The sequence below is a fragment of the Delphinapterus leucas genome, chromosome 11, assembly GCF_059928025.1.
Source record: "Delphinapterus leucas isolate spDelLeu-1000000601 "Yukka" chromosome 11, BTC_Dleu_Yukka2, whole genome shotgun sequence".
Classification (NCBI taxonomy): domain Eukaryota; kingdom Metazoa; phylum Chordata; class Mammalia; order Artiodactyla; family Monodontidae; genus Delphinapterus; species Delphinapterus leucas.
Genome location: NC_143139.1, coordinates 80,922,812 through 80,941,828, shown reverse-complemented (window position 1 = coordinate 80,941,828; position 19,017 = coordinate 80,922,812). Strand labels below are relative to the sequence as shown.

Sequence of the window (19,017 nt, the reverse complement as noted above, 5' to 3'; positions counted from 1 at the left end):
AAAGAAGCCAGTCTGAAGAGGCTACATTTTGTATGATTCCAACTTTATGACGTTCTGGAAAGGGCAAACCTATGGAGACAGTAAAAAGGAACAGTGGTTGGGTTCAGAGGGTGAATAGGTGGAACATAGGTCTTTAGGGCAGTGAAAATATTCTGTATGTTACCATAATAATGGATATATGTCATTATAAATTTGTCTAAACATTTAGAATGTACAAGAGTAAACTGTAATATAAACTATGGACTTTGTGTGATTATAGTATATTAGTGTAGGTTCATTAATATCAATTGTAGCAAATGTACCACTCTGGTGGGGGACGTTTATAAAGAGGGGAATTTTGCATGTGTAGGGGCATGGGGCATATGGGAAATCTGTACCTTCCTCTCAATTTTGCTGTGCACCTTAAACGGCTCTAAAAAGAACAGAGCCGTTGTTGAATTAAAAAACCTATTACAATTCAACAGTAAGAAGTCAAATTAACCCAATTTAAAATAGACAAAGGATTTGAAAGGATATTTCACACAAAAAAGACGTGTATGGCCTCCTAGCACAGGAGAAGATACTTAACACATTGGCAGTCACAGAAATGGAAATTAAAAGCACCGTGTGGCAGCACTACACATCTGTTAGAATGGCTAACTTAAGTGTTGCCAAGAATTTGGAGGTACTAGAACTGTAATGGGAATGTAAAATGATACAAATACTTTGGAAAACATTTTGATAATTTCTTAAAAGGTTTAAGATACACTTAACCATGTAACCTGACATTTTAGGTTTTTAACTAAGAGAAACAAAATCTTATGTCCACATACCAAATTATACATGAATGTTCATGGCAACTTTATTCATAATGGCCCCAAACTGGAAACAACCTAAATGTCTATCAAAGGAAGAATGTATAAATAAGTTTTGGTATATCTATACAGTGGACTACCACTGTGTATTAAAAAGGAATAAACTACTGATACATGAAAAATAGAGATGTATCTCAAACACATTATGCTGAGCGAAAGAAGCCAGACCTAAAATGTATACATCGTGATTCTATTTTTGTGAAGTTCTAGGAAAGACTTGTATAATAGAGTGACAGAAAAAGATTTCTGGAGCCAGGGGGTAGGTGAGTACTGACAGGGAATGAGTATAAGGTAACCATTTGTGGTGATGATTGCACAGGTGTATGCTTTTATCAAAAGTTATCAAACTGTACATTAAAAATGGGTGCATATTATGTATGCAAATAATACCTTAATAAATTTGATTTTAAAAAGAAACTATTTGAAAAATAGTATTTGTTTATATAAAATGAACTGTCGTGAAGGACAGTTTCTTTTCCCAAAGTTGCATATTTTGCCTCTTATACTAAGTCTTGCTGAAAAAATAAGCTTGAGTCAACTTTCTAAAGTAGCCTTAACATTTTTGAAATTAGTGTTGACCTCTTGCACATAAACCTGACATCAGTTTAGACTTCTTTCTAATTTTGCAATAATAAACAGTATTATTAAGCCAGAGTCAGATAAATGAACAAGTTTTAAAAGATAATAAGAACATACAAATTGATTGTATTAAAGTAGAATAGCAAACCAAATGCATTCTTCTTTGAAGTTTCCCAGATGATTATGTGAAGAATGTTGGCTATGTAAAGAGGTAGCAGGTGGGGGACACAGTGTGTTGGAACTGAGCATTTTAGAGGAATTACGATGAATGTCTCATGTACTATTAAAAAGAGAACAGCTCTCCTTAATCTATTCTTCAGTATTCCTTGCAACTAAAATACTTGCTTTAATAGCAATTCTGTCTTTCAATAAATGTGAATACTGGCAAATCCCCAAGTTTAAAATATCACCATGCACAGTAATATTATTTTGGTGTGTGGATGCTAGGAGGTGGACTCAGTGTACTTATTGGCATAAAGACTTGTTTCTCTTCTTCCTTCCTTTTCCTTGCAGATATAAATGCATCTTAGGATTCATAGGTGACTGCAAATAAATCTGAGAGAAATTTCGTTTTTCAGAAGACTTAAATATTGCATCTTTTGTGAATTTCACTAACTTGGAGCAAATGACTGTGGTGAGAAGTTAGTATAGGGTAACGTTGGAGTTATCCTCAGAAAATTCTAAGCAGAGGTTTAGTGTTAATAAGCTGATGAAAATATTGTATTTGACACTAGTCTTTTTGAGCATCCGTAATATATGAAACTGTGGCGTGTGATCTCTTTGTCAGGACTGAACTTAAGATAAACGAGTGTTCTGCTTTTTGAGTAAAGTGATCACTGACCTTTATTGGTTTGATCATTAGTTATGGTATAAATGAAACAGCTTAACATTTTACAATTTCCCTTCTCTCTCAGTGTCCCAGTAAGCCCTTAGATCCCCAACTTTAAAAGCATTTAAAAAAAATCATTGATATAGGGCTTCCCTGGTGACGCAGTGGTTGAGAGTCTGCCTGCCGATGCAGGGGACGCGGGTTCATGCCCTGGTCTGGGAGGATCCCACGTGCCGCATAGCGGCTGGGCCTGTGAGCCATGGCCGCTGAGCCTGGGCGTCCGGAGCCTGTGCTCCGCCAACGGGAGAGGCCACAACAGTGAGAGGCCCGTGAACCCAAGAAAAAAAAAAAAAGTTGATACAGCTTTTTTGTTGTTGACTTTCAAATTGACAAAAATTAATAACCCTTGAGTAAGATCACCTGTGTAATGAGATTGGCTGTGCAAGTTTGGAGATAAGGTGTATACTAGAGTTACATTGCTCTGTGTTATAAAAGGTAGAGGAATTTGAAGAGCAGATGAAAAAATTCTGTGGGAAGAAATAGACCCCAAAGGAGATAAAAGCACCCTTCCACCCAGCCATCATCACAAGGAGACAAATATTTGTTGGGGAGGAGGAGAGGTTAAGTTGTGCAATTTAAAGCTTATTCTCCTTCTCCACTGCAGAGTTTTTGGTAGAATCTAAATTGCTCACTAATGGTTGGTAATAAATGCATTCTTTAATGAAATCAAGTAGATGCTGAGTTGTACAGTAGCTTGAATATGGGATGAATACAATGAGGGCAAGTGAATACAGTGGAGTCAGAAGATAAAGGACACTAAGTTCAAGGTTACAGTTAAATTGGTGTCTCCTGGAATTGGTGAGAATGTTCACATTATTAAAATATTTTTGAGGGAAAGCTCATATTCATTCATTCACTCATTCATTTATTCAGTCAACACATATGCAATGGAAAGTACTTTAATGTGCTGAGTACTGGGCTTGTGGTATCTAAACCAACAGACATCTCTGCAGTTATGCAGTTTGTAATCCAGTAAGGAAAGCAGTTACTGAACCAAAGTCACATAAGTAGCTGTAAACATTTTATTTGTGATAATTACTGTAAAAATATCAGGGTGCTGTGAAAGCGTGTAAGAAAGGAAACTAATTTTGACTGGGACATCAAAAAGGACTATCAAAGGGAGTGAATTAAGTTCATACCTAGAACACAGATAAGATTAATCCCGATGAAGACAAGAGAAGAGAGTGCTCCAGGAATTTATTTATTAGGATTTGGTACAGTAACAAGTAACAGAAAATCTAAAATAACAACGGCTTAAAAAGAAGTTTATTTCACTCCACTTGCAAAACTTAGAGCTGGGCAGTCCAAGGATGGTAGAGCTCATCAGTATAAGGAACCCAGTATTCTTCTATTTTGTTGTTCTACTAAGTATGTCCTCTAGTTCCAAGGATCCCTCATGGTCCAGGATGACTGTGCCAGCTCCAGCCATTTCATTAGCATTCCAATCAGTGGAAGGAGGAAAGGGAGGAAGAAGGACATGCCCCATTACTTTAAGAATACTTCTTATATCCCAGGGTTATAACTTAACAACACGGTCACATGTAGCTGTGGCAGAGATTAGGAAATGTGGTCTGTATTCAAAGCAGACATGTGCCTAACTAAAAGTTAGGGTTCTATTACTATAGAAAAAGAGGGCTAGGTGTTCTCTTATGTTGGGAGACAGCTGACGGCTTCTGGAAGAGAAAACCTTATGTGCTTAGTTATATAAAGTTCTAGATAAGAGAAAGTTTGGTATATTCAAGAGAAAGCATAGTGTGTTTAAATGTTATGAGCAAAGGGGAGGAAGAATGGTGGCAATGGGACAAAACTAGAGAGGTAGGTAAGGGCAAATCATACACAGCCTTTTGAATCATGTTAAGAATTTTGAATTTCATCCAAAGAAAAATGAAAGACTATGTAATAGTCTTTTCCAGTTTTTAAGGAAAAGGGTAACATTTTCCCATTCTCATATAAGAAATTTTTTTCTCTGGTCACAGTGTGGAGAGTATTTTAGAAATGTTGAAAATATATAGAAAGTTAAAGTAATAGTACACTTTGGCATACAATTGCATATTTATTAATTTATTCTGACAAAAGCATCGGACAAGAGTACAAATCTGGAAGGATATGCACTGAATGTTTACATTGGGAATGAAGTTAGGGAAGTTTCACTTTCTCTTTTATAACTTTTTATTTTGAATGATTTGTTTTACAATAAACATGTATTACTTTAAGTTTCATTAAAAATTAATGAATCAGGCTTCCCTGGTGGTGCAGTGGTTGAGAGTCCGCCTACCGATGCAGGGGACACGGGTTCGTGCCCCGGTCCGGGAAGATCCCACATGCCGCGGAGCGATTGGGCCCGTGAGCCATGGCCGCTGGGCCTGCGCGTCCGGAGCCTGTGCTCCGCAGCGGGAGAGGCCACAACAGTGAGAGGCCCGGGTACTGAAAAAAAAAAAAAAAAAAAAATGAATCAATTTCAGTTTTGAAAAACAAAGACAAAAAGACTTGCTGACTTGCAGTCCAGATTGCTGACTCCTACTTCAAGTGGTGTTCCTTTGTTTGCTCTCCATTTCTGACGGTTGCCTCCTTCCTGGAGTCTATTTGCCCAGTCCCTTTGCATTTGACGGTTCTATTAGGCTGATTTCCTACTTTTTAATATGGTTTTTGCATTTCTGATAGGATGAGGGACAGTTTTGTCTTGTTCCATCATCCCATTTCCCCACTCACACATCGCTCTCCTATATCCTGGCTATGTCGAGCAGCCTAGGTTTCTGATTTTCCTCCAGGGACTTTTGGACAGGACATGGGCATCCTTGGATTTTCCCTTTTCCTACCGTCACTATGTTTCTAAAGACATACATTCAGGAGTTGAGCAAAGAGGATTAAAGAGGCTCTGTTGGATCATACCTGGTCCTTGATCCTTTTACTGAACTGTATACACTTTAGCTGCTTAGACTTACAGAATTTTAGAGTTAAAAAAAAAAGAGTTTAAAGGCCATCAATTACAAAGTGTAACATAACACAGAAATTCCTTTGTGATATTCTGAATATCTTGAATATTTCTTGTCTCTTTGAAGAGCTCTAGTAATTAGAAACTTCCTTTTAATTAGTAGTGTCATAGAAAGATTATAGGACCCAGAGTCAGAGGACTTGTATTATAATCTGCCCTCATTTGTAGGATGACCTTGCAAATTGAGTAACATTGTGAACCTTAGTTTCTTCACTTGTAAATAGGGATAACTCCTATCCTACTTTATTGGGCTATTCCATATCTGAAAACATTTTCTGAACTATAAACCATATATAATTATTATATAATTATGTTTTTATATGTAACATATAGCATAGTTGTTATATGCTATATATAATTATTATATAAACATAATTATGTTTAACATAAAATATGTGAAAATGATATAATATATTGTGTATAATTATACAATTATAATATGTGTAATTAAAATATTTACATAAAACATTTTCATGTAACATAATTTTAATATTATATATATATATTTCTTATATACATAATATATATATATATCTTACATCACAAGGAAATTCCATTTCTTCAATGTTAGACTGATGTAATTATTCTAGAAGTATTTTTCGTTGATTGAGCTCAAATTTGCCTCCCCACGGTATTTATGTATTATGACTTTTATCCTCTGAAACAATGTAGAACTTGTCCAGTATTTCTTCTGCATAATTACTATGCATTAACCAGAAAGCTAATAGGCCCAAACTATGAAAATTTAGGTTTATGTTCTGTGGAAGAATTTCCTGGCATCTGGAACTTTAGGAACACAATTGGATCGCCAGTAAAAAGTTTGAAAGGCATTTGAAATAAAGGAAACTGTGAACTTAAGTGTGTTTATGTAACTTCTTTCCCATATATAATTGAAGGTTATATTTAGTTTGATAAAATCTTTCCCAGGCATCTTTTATTGTAAACCAGTGAAGTGGAGAACTATGGTTGTATACAGCTAACATCTATACTGACTTTAGGGGGCAGTACTAAACCACTGATAAATTTTGTTATTTCTGCTAATGCTATTGGCAATGGTTAATATAAAATAAAACTAAAATAAGAATAATGAGATTTGTGATGCAATTATATACACCTCTTAATGTTAGTAGAATTTTTTAGGTAGTCAGATGAAAATGTTAGTTTGAAATTCATTTAATGATTTATTTAATAAATAATTATTACATTACATTATGCACAACACATTGTAAGAGATACAAATGTGAATAAGGCATGTTTACTTTCAGATAACTTACAATTAAGTTGGATAAGTAAGTTGAGTGTGTGTGTGTGTGTGTGTGTGTGTGTATACAACTCTTTCAGGATAAAGTTTAATTAAAAAAAGCAACATTTATTGTTTATTTTTTATGAACCAGTTGCTGTCAAGCAACTAATTTTATCCGCATACAGCCCTATCAAGTAAGAACCGTTGTTATGCCTGCTTTGCCGATGAGGAAACTGAGGATTAGTAAGATTATGTGATTTGCTCAGTCACACAACTTGCATGTGGCAGAGCCAGGAATGTATATCTGTTTGTATATCTTAAATGTATGTTTGTTTGACTTCAAGGCTTTTGCTCTTTGCCAGAGAGATGATGCAGTCTATCATCTCAAAGTGTGTGTGAAATAACACAATACACAAACTCTCAGAAAGAGCTATAGACATTCAGAAGAGAGCAACATCATTTCTATTTGTGGGAAATCTGGAAAAATGTACGTAAGAGGTGAAACCTGAACTGTATTTTGAGGAATCAATGGGATTATAAGAGAATAATAGCTAAAGACAGTAGTTAATATTTACTGAAACCTTACTATGTTTCAGGCACTTTATATTCATTACCTTATTATCAGGAAAAAATTCTGAGGGAGGTACTACTGTACTATTTTCCCACTGCATATGTGAGGTAAGTGAGGGGGACAGTGGTCATATCTGATGAAAATCACACTACTAAGTAGGCTAATAAGTAAGAGAGTTAGAACTTGAATCCAGGACTAATTTTAGAGCCTAAACTCTTAACCAGTACAATAGCTATATGGAGAAGTGAGGTGGGGGCATGAACAAAACATGGAACAGATTAGGAAAGGGTAAACAATTCCATTTGGTTATAGTCTGGGGTGAGTAAAATAGAGTAAGAAAAAGAACTGAAAAATAGTTTGATCATGAAACCTTGAGCCATATTAAGGAATTTTGATATTATTTGCTGTACAGTGGGAAATAATTGGAGATTTATGAGCTGGGGAGAGACATAAGCAGAGTTTTTCTTTGTGGAGGAGAAAGAGACAGAGGAAGAGAACTGATTAATCTATAAAATGTTGATAATTCTTAGCCAAGTATGTAATCATTTATAGAGCCGTACATGTCAACCGTGATGGTCAGACCAGTGACTGATCATTAGTTGGTGAAGGAGATGCCCATTTGATCATTCTGTTCGTTTTTGTAGACAGCATTGATCAAACATATACATGCTCTAGAGTCAGGTAGTCTGGATTAGAATCCTTTTTCTGTCACTTACCAGCTCTTGACCTTGGGTTTTACTTGACTTCTCTGTGCCTTAGTTTAGTATTCGCCTGAAAGCATTGTGTGAATTAAAATAATGAATAATAGAGTGTTCAATAGATCGTAGCTATCGTTATTATTGTATCTTACAGACAGTAACTGATTGAAGGACTACTGAAGTTCATAATTTCTCAGTTATTGAAAATTGATAAAGGGAAATTTAAGATGTGAATATAAAAATCAGTCATTTTATGAAGTCTTATTTTCTATTTTTAAAAGTAACAGCTTTTGGGGGGAGGTGGGTGCTATTTACAATTCAGAATGTAAACTATCTTTACTAACTTCAGTAATCATGATCTATCAATGTGGTACACTGAACACTACATTCTGAATATTTTTAGACAAACTTATTGTCTTTCCAGTTTTTTAAAAAAATTCAGTCTGCTGAGTATTCAGCAGGCTCTTTGAATGTGGAATTTTTCTTCAGTTCTGACAAAATTTCTTGCATTATTACTTTGACAACTTCTTCTCACCTTTACATGAAGCATTCTTTGTTTGATCCCCTAATTTTCTTAACTTTTAATGTCTTTTGATCTTTTGTTCTGTCCTCTGGGAAATTTGCTGTGACTTATTTTCCAGCGGTTCTGTTGGATTTTATGCATTTATTTGTTTTGTAGCATTCTGTTCTTGTTTTAGGGATGCAAATATCTTCTATCTCTCTGAGGATATTATTTATAACTTTTTTCTGTATATTTATGTTGTTCTGTTAAAGCAGCAGTTCCCAACCTTTTTGGCACCAGGGACTGGTTTCATGGAAGACAGTTTTTCCACAGATGGGGGGAGGGGGATGGTTCAGACGGTAATGCGAGCGATGGGGAGCGGCAGATGAAGCTTCGCTCACTTACCTTCTGCTGTGTGGCCCAGTTCCTAACAGGGGTCTCTGGGGGTTGGGGACCCTTGTTTTAAAGGTTTCCTTCCAATATGTGGTGATCCTTGTGTTTTTGTTCATATTTAACTAAAAAATTAGGAACTGTTTGTGTGGATGGAGTTTGTAGAGAGGGGGCTTCACAGTAGGCATTAAGGCATAGATGCCCCACCATTTTCCTAAATACGTACAGATCACTTTTCTTGAGAGGTCCATTTCTGCAGAGAGGAATATATTCTTGGATCCTACCTGGAGGATATGAACTTAGCTCTCATGTTCTCTAAGACAAATGTGGGAAGGCACTGGGGTAGGTTGAGAATCTTCATTTACTACATAGATGTTCACTTAATTTCATTGTTTTTAACAAGGCACCCCTCGGCTTATTGTACATAGATTCTTAAAATTCATAATCCCTTTGCTTCAACCTCATCAGAATGTAAACCTCCAATTTCTTGTCAGGTGGTAAAGGTTTAGTTTCTCAGCTGGCTGAGGTGGAGTTTCCATTCTGTTTCAGCTCCACCAGCACCTACACCTTCACAGGTAGTCAGCCTCTCTAATTCTTAAGCCCTTTTGAGGGTGTTGAATCATGAGTAGATCTGCTTCTTATTCTTCCTCCTTGCAGGCACTTTGTTTTCAGTTTTCTTAAGTTTGCTAAGTTAATTTGATAAATCATCTGTTTATCATTATCTAAACGTTTTCTTGATATTGCTCATCTGCTAACATCCCTCCAGTTGTCCTTGTCCTTATGGTTTAGACCATTTTTACAAAAGTTTTGCTGTCATTTAAGTGGGATTTGGGAAGTAGTAAAAGTAAATATGTATGTTTAACATGGGGGTCCTATTATTAATTTTAAAAGTATTACCCCTCTTATATGTATAATACAAAATTTTATGAAGCTCATATTTTTTCAGAAAGGAGACTACCATTTTGGTGACATTCTGAAAAATGGGCTTTTTATCAATTCCTGTTTCAATAAAGTATTTTCATGCTATTTCTCTGATTGCATTAGAAATCATAATATTTTTCTCATTTGTTGCTATTCCTGTATTTTCTTGGGTCATTTCCATGTCCTGTTCTTCAATACAAACTTTGTAATTTACCAGTCTTTTTCATCCAGCTTTTTCACTTTTCTTTCACTTTCAACTTCGAGTTGAATTATACATGCTTTCTGGCTGATTCACATGGCACAGCCACATAACTGTGGCTAGAATTAAGCTGACTTCTGCTTGCTAACATACACCATAAGAAATTTATGTAATTTAATTGATGTTAAGATATCTAAATGACACTGATATAATATATACATTGATAAAATTAATATAGACATATAAATTTAATTTCAGAGAACTTCATCTACAATAAATTTGTCACCAGGAGAAGTGGAAGAAGAAGATGATGATGAAAACACTTGTGGGCCCTCAGGACTCTGGGAAGCATTAACTCCTTGTAATGGATGTAGGAACCTTGGCTTCCCCATTCTTGCACAGGTAATGGTTTGCTTTCTTAAGGTACAATAAAACATAAAAATGGTTGCCTATGTTTTTAAGTAAATTTCTTTTCTTCCCCTCTGCAAATCCAATTAGCGTCTTCTTCACTTTTTAATTTTCTTCAGTTGAAGGTCAGTAAAATGCTTATGTAATTAGCTGTACATGTATGCATATGCAAACACATAGTCTATATAAATTTTTGTGCTTGTTTTATTTTTGTCATGATGCTAGTTCCAGAAAAATTGAGTTGTTTATGAAGTTTTAGTATCTATGATTTGGAAATATTTCATTAAAAAATGCTATTTTGAAATTAAATCACAATTTATATTTAAATAATAATAAAAATGATTTAAAAGGAAGCATATGAAAGCTCTTTAAAAGCAGCAGTGATTATTTTTCTTAGCACAATGGAATATCATAGAATAATGTGTGCCACTGAAGATTATGCACTACAATTCAAAAATGAGACCAGAACACTAAAACATCATTTACAATTTTGAAATCATTTCACTACGCATTAAGTCACTTTTAATTCTATTGTGTCACCTTCAAATTTTTGTTGTGTACTGTGGTCTGCAAGCCCTTAGAGGAGTTTCAGAAATAAATAAAATAAGCCAAACAGAATTAGGAAATGTGAAGCCACAAAGAAAATATCTCTACATGAAGACGAAAAAGCACTTAATATGAAAAACAGTGTAATGGCAAAGGTATGTATATGTAGCCACATAGAACATGAGTGCAAAAATAATCTAGGACAGAAAATAACTCATTATATCTCAAAAATATTATTTTCTGTTTTGCAACAAATATGAAACGATTTTGTCTAAGAAACCATTACATGTTTTTACATGTATGTCATAATTTGATCACAGCCACCCAAATTACAATATAAATTTATTGTAGCACACTAACTAGGATAGTCAAATCAGCATATAGTACTTAAAGAATCTCTTCACCTTAATATGAACTATTTATAGAACTTTATGACAATTTATACTAACCATTACAGAATTATTATCAATATATACTGGGCTATGAGATCCATAAAGGTAGAGACTATGTGTTGCTTGGTGTCTACGATCTAATGCCAACATCGTTCCTGGCATGTTGTCAGAATTAAGTAGTAGTTGAATTAAATAATAAACAAATGTGTATGTTCTGTAGGGTTTCATTTCTTCACTTAAAGTTTTTACATATAGAGTTTTACCTCATATACAGAAGGGTGTATGAGAAAGGAAATTAAGAAACATACGTTTTAATTTTATTAATATTCTCTTATCTGCTTAACAATTTACCAATAATTGAATGTTTTTACCTATTTTTTTGTTTTATAAAATTAACACCTTTGTATTTTTTATTTTAAAAGTAGAATTCTTATAAAGTAGTAGGGCTCTAAGCTATCAATAATATATGGCTGTATCTGGGTTCTCCATTACCTTACTAACATATACTTTTATTTTTTTAATTTTAATTTATTTTGTTTTATTAGGTTTGGTAGTAGGCTTGGTAGTAACTTGCTTTTGGTTTACAATTTTTAAATATTTTTCTTTGACTATTTTTCTGTGGAGACTTGCATTGCTCCAATAGGTATTGAGTATTACTATTTTAGTAGTTACATTTACCATAAAATGTTTCCCAGCCTGCAGCTTTTCTTTTTTTCTTAATATTGTATGAGCGTATGTTGTGTAGTTTTTTAAACTATCAAATTCATTAAACTTCTTGGTCTTATTTTTTTGATTCATTTCATCCAGAATTCCTTTTAACAAATTTCAAATATGGCTCTATATTTGTTTTTAACTTGTTGATATATGGTTTTTCTATGACTTTCCATTTGGCAATAACTCCCATTACTTTCATTATATTTCATCCTGTTTGGCGTGGGGTTTCTTCTGAACCTCTTAATTTTCCTATTTTTAAAAACAATGACCCCCTTTTGATATTTGTACATATATATGGCAGGAGAAATCATTATTGTATTAAAACTATTAACTGACATTGTCTGCTTTTTAAATTTATATTTTATAATTACTATGTCAAGTTTAAAAAGTATTCTTATTGGGGTTTTAATTGTTACTGCATTAAATCTATAAATTTACTTGAGATGCAGTATGTTTTTTTTTAATGTCTTTAATCTAACAAATCAAAAGTAGAATTCTTTTACCAGTGTTCTCTTCTAGCCTTCTTTTACTAATGTTCTCAATTTGTGATGAGCTCCCCTTTAACATTTATATGTGTGTGTGTGTATATGTGTGTGTATATATATATATATGCACATATACACACACACATCCATATATATATATAATTACAATAAAATTTTTAATGTGTGATGGTGCAAAACTATAAAAATATTATATTTCACAACAAAATTAATGTGCAATGGTTGGCACACTAGTATAGCTTAATACATTTATAGTTTAAAACTTTGATGTCATGTTGCTTTCTAGGCTTAATTTACCTTGTCCTGTCTCCTATTGGTTGCTTCTGTCCCTGGTTATGTATTTTGGAAGTTTTAGAATTTTCTTTGGCTAATAAATGTAGATCACAGATGGATTGGGATCTTTGAGAGTAATCTTTAGCATTTTATTCTGTCATCTGTTTATTTAATCACAATATCAAGTGAAGGGAAGGTTACAGATAGTTCAGAGCCTGATTGTAAATCCCTATTTAGTTTTATTACTACCCTTTCCTGTTAATAGAGCATATGTTATTAGAGCAGAGAATTTGAGTTGAGTTGTATGGTGGATGATATTGCTTTCCTCCACCATCTTAGATGAGATGTCCACCTCTGCACCATGTGCAGTGCAGGGCTTTGAGGCTCTTTCCTAAAGAGTCAGTCCTGATGGGTGGAGACCCTCTGTTCACCATCCTGTTCACTCATGTAGCCTTCACTCGGTAAGGTTGAGATGAGGGGTCTGGATACTAAGTCTTTAGCTGTTTTGCAACATGCTTGCCAGCAGTCTCTGCTCCTGCAATCACCATACTCATGCTGCCCCATGGGGAGATGCCAACAGCTCTTATTGATGGGCTAGAAGTACCCTCTGAGGACAAGAGGGCTTGCAGTCCTTGCTAACAACAATATTAAGACATGTTGAAAGCAACCACTATGACCATGCTGACTGTACTTCCTCCTGGATCTAGGAAGGCTGCTCCTGCTAGGGCTGTGTTTCTCTTTTGAGTCTGCAAACATGGTTGCAGTCATATGCACAGCACCAGTGGTGGTGCCTGTTGTTACAATTGCTCCTTTTATCAGGCTCTGTAGGCTTTGTAACTGCAGAATTATGTGAACTCTTAAATGCAGTATAAGTGGGAGGCATGATGAATTCATTCCTCCCCAGCATAATCATAATAGGTGGCCCCAAACACTTCAGGGTTTATGTGAAGGCTCCTGATGCTCACTTGATCTTGATTCCTTCCATAGAAATAGGTAGCATTTGCCTAGGGAAAGACAAGTAAAATAAAGTGAGACCAGAAAGACTGCTCCCTTCTATTCCTATAGCTAAACAAAAGAGCTTATAATAAGAATTTTGAGCTCTCAAGTCCACTCTCCCATTTGATGCAACAGTGCCCCCTACAGTATCTCCACAGTGACCACAATGATCATCCAGTTTGCTTGGACAGTTTGTGTCAGTGAGAACACTTATTAAAATACACTTTTGTTAGTATTTCTGCTGGTCAGGTGGTATGTGCTTTAATATTTTGATAGCTACTCGCAAATTGTGCACATCTCACTGTCACTGATGTATACAAAAATCAGTACAAGACAGTCATGGGGAGACATACATTCTGCAACATGTCAGCTTAGCTGGGTTGGAGTATGTTCAAGAATAGATTGGATGATGAAATTAGAACACTCCCTAACACCATACACAAAAATAAACTCAAAATGGATTAAAGACCTAAATGTGAGGCCAGACACTATAAAACTCTTAGAGGAAAACATAGGCAGAACACTCTATGACATAAATCACAGCAAGATCCTTTTTGACCCACCTCCTAGGAAAATGGAAATAAAAACAAAAATAAACAAATGGGACCTAATGAAACTTCAAAGCTTTTGCACAGCAAAGGAAACCATAAACAAGACGAAAAAACAACCCTCAGAATGGGAGAAAATATTTGCAAATGAATCATCGGACAAAGGATTAATCTCCAAAATATATAAACAGCTCTTGCAGCTCAATATTAAAAAACAAACAGGGCTTCCCTGGTGGCACAGTGGTTGAGAGTCCGCCTGCTGATGCAGGGGATACGGGTTCATGACCCGGTCTGGGAAGATTCCACGTGCCGCAGAGCGGCTGGGCCCGTGAGCCATGGCCGCTGAGCCTGCGCCTCCAGAACCTGTGCTCTGCAACGGGAGAGGCCACAACAGTGAGAGGCCCGCATACCGCAAAAAACCCCCCAAAAAACAACCCAATCAAAAAATGGGCAGAAGACCTAAATAGACATTTCTCCAAAGAAGACATGCAGATGGCCAAGAGGCACATGGAAAGCTGCTCAACATCACTAATTATTAGAGAAATTCAAATCAAAACTACAATGAGGTATCACCTCACACGAGTCAGAATGGCCATCATCAAAAAATCTACAAACAATAAATGCTGGAGAGGGTGTGGAGAAAAGGGAACCCTCTTACACTGTTGGTGGGAATGTAAATTGATACAGCCACTATGGAGAACAGTATGGAGTTTCCTTAAACTAAAAATAGAACTACCATATGACCCAGCAATCCCACTACTGGGCATATACCCAGAGAAAACCATAACTCAAAAAGACACATGCATCCCAATGTTCATTGCAACAGTATTTACAATTGCCAGGACATAGAAGCAACCTAAATGTCCGTCAACAGATGAATTGATAAAGAAGATGTGGTACATATATACAATGGAATATCACTCAGCCATAAAAAGGAACAAAATGGTGTCATTTGCAGAGATGTAGATGGACCTAGAGACTGTCATACAGAGTGAAGTAAGTCAGAAAGAGAAAAATATCGTATATTAATGTGATAGCTATCTATCTATATCTATCTATCTATCTATCTATCTATGGAACCTAGAAAAATGGTATACATGATCTTATTTGCAAAGCAGAAATAGAGACACCGACGTAGAGAACAAATGTATGGATACCAAGGGGGAAGGCGGGGTGAGATGAATTGGGAGATTGGGATTGACATATATACACTATTATGTATTAAATAGATAACTAATGAGAACCTACTGTACAGCACAGGGAACTCTCCTCGGTGCTCTGTGGTGACCTAAATGGGAAGGAAATCCAAAAAAGAGGGGATATATGTATATGTGTGGCTGATTCACTTTGCTGTATAGAGAAACTGACACAGCAGTGTAAAGCAACTATACTCCAATAAAAAAAATGAGAAAAGCTAGAGAAACATAAAAAAAAGAATAGATTGAATGGTCAGGTTGCTGCAGATGGCAATACAATATTTGATATGAAATTAAGGGTTGCTGACAGCTAAGGAATCTCTGAAATACAGCCTTGGGAAACACTTTGGAGAAGTACTAGGAACCTCCTCAGTGTGCCATGGCCTCCAAATGAGGCTCATTTGGCCCTGAGTCCTTCCAAAAATCCATGTATTTTCCAGGTGAGCCTGTGTACCAAAGCCTCTGCAGGACCTTTAGCTCTTCTCCCTAAGCACCTTGGCCTCATCTTTTAGAGATTGCGGAGTGCTTACCACTGGGCCCTTACTCTCTTCCTCAAACCCAGTTATGTCCAGAGTGTCCCTAGCTGGAATGACCTGGGTGCTGCTGGAAGCCTCCACTGGTGGTCTCAGGATGTAAATGAGGTTTTCCCACTGAATAAAAAGATCTCTTGTATCTGAAGGAGGACACAGCTGAAGGTAGAAAGAGCGGCCAGTGGTAAGCTTCAGGTGGAGCTGTTGTTTTTTACTGTTATGGATGGATATCTTTACAAACTTCAAGGGAAGCAGCCTGGTTAGCTCTAAGATCTGTGTAGGCTTTTTACCTCTTTCCTGGGTGTCAGGGCCATATCTGTTATAGTCATCACAGATAGCAGCTGGTCGGGCCAGCAGCATGACATCAGGTAGTGTGAGGCGGGGGCTGGTACGAACGATGCCCACAGTCACCATTTGGGCCCAGTTATGCACATCAATCACTTCTCCTTTTCTGCTGACTTGTATAAAGTCACTCTCAAACACGGGTGCATAGTGGAATATAGGGTACTCCCCCTTGTACAGGTGTTGCTGCAGTTTACCCATGGAGGTATTAAACTTGCTCATTGCAAGGCTGCCTTCGGCTTTGTAGTATGGTAATGTATATTGGCTGTTCATCGCTATCTTTTATCAAGACAGCTCCTAGAGGCTCCTCTGCACCTTCCTTACCACACCTTGCAGGGCGTCCTGTTTCCCTGGTCTCTCTGGCAGGTGGGTTAGCAGTGGTCTTCTGCAGTCTTTGTCTCTGAGTGACTGAGGACAGGGTGGGGGAGCTGATTACTGACTGCTCAGTGCTAGAGACAGTTGCTCCTGGACCTGACTGTGCCCTGCCTAGAGCATGGAGATGTCAGGACATGCAGAGGCTGGGGCCCCAGTAGATATCAGGGTGCACAGATGTTGATGTGCACAGATATTGGTATTCAGTCGTAATTCCACTGCACCTCTCCTCCAGAAACTGTAGCTTCCAACTAGGCCTAAACCCCTCACAAGGCCACACTGCCACAGATCAGCAGACCACCTCTCCTCCCATGGGTGGATCTAAGGATCTTAATACGTACTGACAAATTGCTTTCAGAAAGGGTTAGACAAACTTTCTGTTAGGTATGAGTTAAAATATGCATACTGTCTTATCCAGCACTTCTAACTGCAGACAGTTAGAATTAATTGTAGACAATTTACCTTAAAGAGAATTGGACAAGGTGGTAAACAAGCTGGATGTACAGAATGTTTATCAGGGTTTATTGTAGCAAAAAATATCATAAACAGGATTAATATCTTACAGTGAGGATTTGGTTAAATAAATTATGGAGCATTCTATGAAAGAATACTCTGAAGCCTTAAGAATGATTATGTAGTTCCCTATTTATTGAAATGAAAAGATATACCTGATTTTTTTTTTTAAGAAAAAGAGCAAAACAAACATTTCAAACTAGCTTTATACTTGTGGTCCAATTTATGTAAAATCGTCTGTGTATGTGTGTTTGGGTATGAAAGTATAATATGTTCAGTGAAATGTTTAAAGTACTTATTTCTGGATGGTGTAAATTTTATTTTCTTTATAATTTCTATTTTTTATTAGGATATTATTTCTATTAACAGGAAGAGTAAAGCTATTTTTATTAACAATATCTATTTTTACAGCCATCAAAAATTTTATGTTTTGACACACCCTCAAAATGCTGAGATTTTCCCTAGACATCTGTACCCTGACTACATGGTGAAAAGAGCCTTAAACATCACATTTATGCTCTATTCTTTACTCATTATCAAATTGGCCTACTAAAAAAAGTTCTGAGAAATTTTGCCAGCTATTATAAATATTATAAATTCAGTAAGATTAAAATATCTTTATTGGCATGACAATATACATAGCACGCACATACGTATGCACATAAAGCCATAGTTTTTGAGTCTTCAGTTCTGTAAGTAAAAATGAACATTTTATTCCCTTCATATTGAAGTATCTGGTTATTTCTGGTAATATGAATATTTTATTCTTTATTTATTGAGAGGCCTAGTCACATATCAATAGCAATTCTTACTGGCCTGTCCAAAGTCTTTATATTTTGATTTCCACTTCACGTCTACATTATTTATAATTAGCAAAAAGAATAAGCCTAACATACGTTTACTAATCAAACTAACCTTTCAAATGTATCCAAGAGGTTCTGGTATTTGTTGAAAGGAATAGGTACCACTGGATACAGTATAATTTAATTTAGGTGCTTTTTAAAAAGTAAAGTGAAGATATACCGGTTTTTCTTAAAAACACTTTTATGCTGTGCACATATGTTACAAGATATTTATCTTAGGCTTCCACTAGACCACTGAGCTAATTGCCTTGTCTCCAGGGAAACCAGAAGCTATATTACTTGTAGGGCCTAAGGACTTTCAGGATTTTTTCCTAACCAGTCATTAGACCAACAACAGTAGAACCTCTCTTACTTGGCCTGGTAACTATGAGTATCAGTGTAGTGTTCTGGCAAATATGTCTATTTTCATGAGTCTGATGAAGTTTATCTTAAATTCCTCTAGGTATTTAGAAAACTATCTTAATATTTGCTTCAATACTTAAGAAGCTCAGATGGCTAAATAAAAATCTACCTGGAACTGAGATTAATAAATTCTTGGGAGACTAACCTAAGAAAACATTGGTACGATTTATGTCAGAGAATGTTTTGCCTATGTTCTCTTCCAGGAGTTTTATGGTGTCATGTCTTATGTATGTTTTGAGTTTATTTTTGTACATGTTATGAGGGTGTGTTCTAACTTCGTTGATTTACATGCAGGTGTCCAACTTTCCAAGCACCACTTGCTGAAGAGACTGTCTTTTTCCCATTTTATATTCTTGCCTCCTTTGTCGAGGATTAATTGACCATAGGTGTGTGGGTTTATTTCTGGGCTCCCTATTCTGTTGCATTGATCCGTATGCCTGCTTCTGTACCAAAAGGTAACATGCACCCCCATGTTCATAGCAGCACTGTTCACAATAGCCAAAACATGAAAACAACTTAAATGTCCATCAACAGATGAATGGATAAAGAAGTTGTGATTGTATACGTATACACAATACTGT

At 36.0% G+C, this 19,017-nt stretch overlaps 1 protein-coding gene across 1 annotated transcript; it reads right to left on the bottom strand.

The window, feature by feature from the left end:
* Positions 1–15,644: 15,644 nt before the first annotated feature.
* Positions 15,645–16,711, bottom strand: GARIN6 (golgi associated RAB2 interactor family member 6). The gene has a single exon (XM_022599873.3). It carries the CDS (start codon positions 16,557–16,559, stop codon positions 15,888–15,890), a length of 672 nt encoding a protein of 223 aa, XP_022455581.1. The 5' UTR covers positions 16,560–16,711; the 3' UTR covers positions 15,645–15,887.
* Between the last annotated feature and the right edge of the window lie 2,306 nt (positions 16,712–19,017).

Excerpts from the sequence above, each read along its gene's own strand:
- GARIN6 (XM_022599873.3), bottom strand. The coding sequence starts at position 16,559 with ATGAACAGCCAATATACATTACCATACTACAAAGCCGAAGGCAGCCTT.